The sequence below is a fragment of the Asparagus officinalis genome, chromosome 4 (assembly GCF_001876935.1).
Source record: "Asparagus officinalis chromosome 4, Aspof.V1, whole genome shotgun sequence".
In the NCBI taxonomy this organism is placed as follows: domain Eukaryota; kingdom Viridiplantae; phylum Streptophyta; class Magnoliopsida; order Asparagales; family Asparagaceae; genus Asparagus; species Asparagus officinalis.
In genome coordinates this window covers 138510197-138516420 of record NC_033797.1, presented here as the reverse complement: position 1 = coordinate 138516420, position 6224 = coordinate 138510197, and the positions used below count along the sequence as shown (strand labels likewise).

At 41.0% G+C, this 6224-nt stretch overlaps 1 protein-coding gene across 1 annotated transcript in view; it reads right to left on the bottom strand.

Annotated features, from left to right (window-relative positions):
* LOC109839521 (DDB1- and CUL4-associated factor homolog 1) overlaps positions 1-6224 on the bottom strand; it is a 14453-nt gene that overhangs the window by 649 nt on the left and 7580 nt on the right. The window contains 5 exon segments of the mRNA XM_020407985.1: positions 53-606; positions 609-738; positions 3792-5382; positions 5463-5581; positions 5755-5865. Of these exon segments, the coding sequence (XP_020263574.1) occupies positions 92-606; positions 609-738; positions 3792-5382; positions 5463-5581; positions 5755-5865 (2466 nt within the window). The 3' untranslated portion in view covers positions 53-91.

The window sequence follows — 6224 nt, the reverse complement described above, 5'->3', positions numbered from 1 at the left end:
CTCTCTCTCTCTCTCTCTCTCTCTCTCTCTCTCTCTCTCTCTCTCTCTCTCTCTCTCTCTCTCTCACCCCATAGATAAAAACTTAGCCTACTCAAAAACCATAATCAAAATCTTCTTCAGCACCGCTGCTAAAATCCTCTAAAACCTCACTATCATCATCATCCTCACCATCCTCGCCCTCCGCCATAATCTCCAATATTCCATGCCCCCCATCCATAAACTCTCCATCCCCTTCAAGCTCATCACCACTATCCCCATCGTCATCCTCGTTGCTCAAATCATCAGAATCGATATCATCGACATCCTCCAAATCTCCCAGCATCGAATCATCCGCATCCTCATCGTCGTCATTCTCATCATCCTCCTCATCATCCTCATCCTCGGTATCGGGTCCATCATCGGGGTCAGAATCGTCATCTGTAGACCTGCGCCGTCCGATCTCGTAAAGCCTCGCTGAGGAGAACATTTCTTCATGATCATCCATGGCGACCACGCCGACGTAGGAGTCGGTGGGGTCTACGGATAAGTCGAGGACGCAGCGGTCGACAGGGACGGTGGCGATGTCGGTGTAACTGATGGCATCAATGGTGCGGAAGGCGGCAAAGAGTTCCGGCGGAGAATCGCATAGATGATGTCGCCGCTGCTGTTGAAGGTGATGACTGTTTGGTCGAGAGAGGGGACGTTTCGGAGGAGTTTGTTGTATTTTCGGAGGTCCCACACTTCTGAGTTTATTATGACCTGCATAAGTTGAAATGCATGCAGAGACTGACAATGTGCATGGTACTCAATTGAATTTAAAATTAAACAGGAAGCAACAACTATAGGTAGGAGGGAAAATGCAGAAACTATAAAGAAGCATATGGCAATGCTGAACTTAGTGGAGGAGATAGCCCTGAAAAGAACTGAATAGAAGAATAGAACTCATGTAATCGACCCAACAATTTGAAATAAAAGGTTTAAGTAGGTTTAGTGGTAGGCGTAAAATTACAGAAACTTCCCCAAAAGGCTTGTGAGTATCACAAAAACATCTCCTGAACTCCTGAAGTTTTAACACCAACACTTTCATTCCTTTCCATTCACAAAATACCCTTATCCCATATTTTATTAGAAGAAATGAAGCAGCGTATTTTTGTCATTTAATGTGTAAAAGTGGACCCGTTTGATGTCAAAATCAAAAGGAGGGATGGAAGTGATAGTTTTGAACTTCACTGTAACTTTTGTTACTCCTTCAAGCCTCAGAGAGATTTCTGTAATTTTCCCTAGTTAAAATAAGGTGAAGCAGGAAAGGTTCCAGTTTGTATGCACTTGACAGATCACAAATTAACAAAACACTCGCAGCAAAACAATTTAAAGATTCTTCATATGCTCCATCAATCACACGTGGTAGACTAGACTACAACATTTACAACATTTCCTCGCAAGTTCAACCCCACTCTCCCACCTTGCCTCCCTTCGTATGTGCTGTATCAGTGTAACATTTTCAAAGTAAGTTGCGGTTTCCAATGGAACACAAAATCTTGCAGGTTTAGTAGCATAAATTTTCCCACATCCACTTAAGCAAAACAAGTCATTTAAATTTCACCTGTATTGACTTCCTATCAATTCCAGTACTGCTAATATTATAAAAAACCTAAAGTTACCGACATATTTTAATACTTGTTTGAGGCGGAACTTAGTAGCATAAGCAACAACGCAACTTAGAAATTGAACTCAAACAATTGAGGCTTTGCTGACGGAGGACTGAATGACAATCAGAGATAAGTTGAATATTGAGGAAACATGTCAGGCAACACAACTTCTACGCTACATGTCAGAGACCATCTCTTTAGTTGTTGAAATTCTGTTCACATTCATGAATATGCTACTCCAGAAAAGGAGGAAGTTATCCTAAATTACTAGTGGAAGAATTTTCTTAAATTAGTGATCAAGCCTCGTCTATTTTGGCACGAATGCATGGCAAGCAAGACAGGATTACATGTTTCCATTTCATTATCTTTAAGCCCAATCTGACATGGAAGCTCTTGTTTCTCATATAAAGTTTTGCTTAAAATTCAGTTTAATTGTGTTGCACAAATGGAGGATTCTAGGAGTAGAGAATGGAGTAATAGATTCTCTATCCATCCATCCTAACTTCATTGTCAGAACAAAAGCGAAATATTTCTGCAATCTCACTTTGATTTCAATTTGAAAGGTTCTGGTGTTACAGTATGGGGGATAAAAGTGGCAACCAAGGATGCTCTTTTGATGAGTTCATATAGCATCAAACCCACAGTCATACAGGTATACTTGTTAACGTGAGGGTCCGTTCCCTTTATTTTTGTTACAGTTTTGTTTTGGTCAAGGGGTTCAATTTTTTCATATGAAAGGGTTACTGTTAATGATAATTGATTTGTGCTTATCTGGGGGATGGAGAGAGTTTTGTAGATTAGTATGTACATATCATCCATATTTTGGTATTGAATAAAACATTTACCATTCATACAAAAAAAGAAAAAAGTATCAATCATCATCTAGTCTACAATTTTTCTAATCCTCTTGCTCTCCAACCACAACAGACTTTATAACAGGCCTATGAAAGTCAGCAGTGTTATCATAAAATACCTAATGCAAGACAGTCGAGATGCGTTCTCAAGTTTCTTGATTCATGTATTGCAAAGACCTAAACTACAAAAGCAATCTAGAATCTACTCTCTGCTAAAAGACCAAATCAGAATGGACCTGTTAACCATTGATCCTCTTTTCCCGTGCTTCCTGTGGATTCAGCCATAACTTCAATGCTAACCTTCCAAAAGTAACTCTCCAGAACTTTAAGATACACACTTCGAAAGACATTTAATAGTTATTACATTCAAGGCCTGACTTATCATTCAGGAATACAATCTGTTAAACACACAAGATGTCAAGATTACAACAATTGGGTGCGTGCCCGCATGTGTACACATGCATGTGTTTTCCCAGAAGATTCATTAACCGATACTGATAGGGTGTCTAGGGACTGCTATGCTGAGAAGGAATTCATCACAGCAGGACAGAATCCTCTTCTTCCCTTCCATTTCATTGATATTGCCATTATTCCAATTCTAACCTTCCAAAAGTAACTTGTGCAGAACTTAAGATACAAATTTTGGAAGAAGGATTTAATCGCTTTACAATACATGCCTGACTGATCTTTCACGACATAATATGTTACACGATCGTCTATCATATTCCTGAGAAGGATGGTTCTGTAACCGATACTGATAGGGAGTCTATAGTTTGCTATTACAAAATATTATGCCTTAGAAGCCATGCCAAGAAAGAAGCAGCACCCTCACACTATAAAACATCCTACAAGGTGCGCATTGTATAATTCATAAAGTAACATGAAAAAACTGCTGAACTATGAGGAGCTCCATTATCTCGATCTTATAGCTCAATATAACACACCAATACGATTGCAGTATGCATATTATGCAATCTAAGGCTTGGTTTCTTAAACATGATTACCAATGAGACGATTGGTGCATCATCTATAAGGCTTTCGCACCAGACACCATGAACCCGAGTTGTTTAGTTTGAACCATTTCCAATCCCCCTCCCTCCCCCGCGAAAAAAAAACGTGGGTTTATATTTCTATTGCTATAGTATTTCACTTTTGAAATGAAGTATGTATCTATGATAAATATGTACATATTCGCACTAAAATAATGTATATTTTCATGTATGAATACGCAAATAAGCATCAATTATGTATACATGCAACTGTAACTGGGTATAGTAATGTAACTATATGTTTATAGAAAGGTACATACCTCATTCCTAGCAGGATGGAATCCACCACCACCATAATCTGTAAATTGATCAAATCGATGAATAGGACATGCACTACGATAGTCCCACAGCGTCCCATTCCACAATAACCTCGTATCACAAGGACTAAAATGAATAAGAGGCTGAACATGCCCTCGACCCGGTGCTGAAGGGCCACTTGAGCTTTCAGGTAATCTAAACTCCACGTTCTGGGTCTGGATATCATAAAGAAGAACATCGCGATGAGATGCCTCAGTGCTAAGGGCTGCAAACATAGTCCCCGAAGGACTAAAACAAGCAGCCTTACATCCATCAAATGAATGCAAGGGCCCAGCTGATACAGATGAAGCATCCCAAAGCTTTACATCATATGAACTGGATGAAAGAATCATCTGGGTGTCACCAGAAAATGCTGACTGAATTATGGAAACAGGTGACTGGTGGCATAAATGGCTCTCCAATACACTGCCATCGTTTAAGTCAAATACTTTCAGCTCACCAGAGTGACTGCCAGTTGCAATGCGAAACGAATCACCCAAGAAGGTAATACAAGTTAAAAGGGCTGCATCATCCCGGCAAGTGCGACATGGCCTGAACCTGCTGTAAACAAATTGGCGGTCCCTACGATGAGCATGGATCCCGCCGTAGTGTTTACTGAATTCACGGTTGCTAACACGTGCAGTTACATTTATAGGTGCGTTAAGGCTACGGCTTGGTTCAGGACACACGTGAGGATGCAAGAGAGAAAGAGGAGGTAATGTAGTTATCGGAGCTGGGCACTGACGATGCTGATGCTTCAGATATTGGACAACCAAAGAATCAAGGGTCATTCGCTCAGCATTTCCAGGTTGAGCATCAGCTGGATTCGTAAGTTGGGAGAAAGGTGTTACTGGTGCCCCAGGAGTGCCCTGGTATAGATGTTCATCAGAGTTATTATCAAATAAGACAGATGTTGTCCTTCCAGGATCACGTGGAGTAGCATTTGCAGCAGGAGACAGCCCAGTAGTATCCACCTGCAGATTAGCTCGGCGTACAATATTTGGTGTCTGAAACACTGGTGACTGAGATACAAGCTCAGCTGTAGCAGGGCGCTTAGAAGATAGTGAATTAGGATCCTTGACGTCCAAAAATTTCCTTTTCAATGGCAGCAGTAGAGGTGTTTTAAGTGGAGGCTCAATGTCTACATTAGACTTGGCATCAGAAAGGGATGAAGTGTCTTCTGAACCACGGTTAGATACCGATGGGCTTTTTAGCGCACTAGTTTTGTAATTAAGGGATGCAGGTGAATGAAGCTGACTTTTAGTAAAGACCAATGGCTTTCTCCATGAAGACAAGTTGGAGTCTGATTTTGCACCTGCACTCTCATCTACAGAACTTGGCTTTGCATTATCCAAGAGGAACCCGGAAGAAACACGGCCAGAGGGCCAAGGTAGTTGCATTGTTGAGCTTTCCAGCAAAGAGGTTTGATGGAGAGGAGGTTGGGGTGCCGATAATGGAGGCAAAGGTGTCAAATCAGCCTCCTTCTGCAGTAATGCAGCTGAAGCGGTTAAGCCAGATGCTTGAAGATGCTCATGTATAAGAAGCAATAGTTCCCTGAAAGGCAGAAAATAGTTCTAATTGAGAATGATGCTAGCAGTGCCAAACAGAACACCTTAAATAAAAATATACAAAACCTGGAATGGTAAGTAATGGGAGTTGCTGCAGCTATTGCTGCCCTCTCTATGCGCCTCAATGTGGGCGCAGCAGCATCGGTGGCTGCCAAGGTGCTTGCTCTTCCAGAATTAGTCACAATCTACACAACCAGTACATCTCATATTATAAAACAGTAACGACATGATAAAATAAAGAAATAAATAAAACAACTTTGTTTTTACTGCCAGTAATCAGAAAAATACAGGTGGCATGCAACCATGAGAAAGAACATGAATAAATTAGTAACCTGTCTTAAGGTCTTTCTGTACTCACCGCAATCAACTCAATTGCCACTTGAGTCAACTCAGCCTGCCACCTTCCCTGCTCAGCTCCAGCTGCCTGGCTGCCAGAATCTCTAATGAGTTCTGAGAGCTTTTTCCCAACCTACATATTGATGAAAAGCATGTCAGCACTGATTTTTAGCAATCTCGATTCCATATGTACCCTGAAAAATAAGGAATTGAAAGAATTAAGTAATCTAGCTTGAGGGCGAAAGCGTGGCATCCAGTGAGAGAAATTTGGCTAGCAGGTCAAACGGATTTTGATCAGACATGAACCCTATCCTAGTAACCTATGGTTTGTTAAGACCACCTTAAAACAATAAATCCATACTGTTTCTGGTAATCGGCACGGAGCTCAACCATCTAAAAAATTAAAAAACAAGGACCAAATGTTTTAGTGGCTGCCTATGCCTTCATTAAGAAATGAACAGTCCTAAGTAGAAGAAGATTCACATGCAGCCC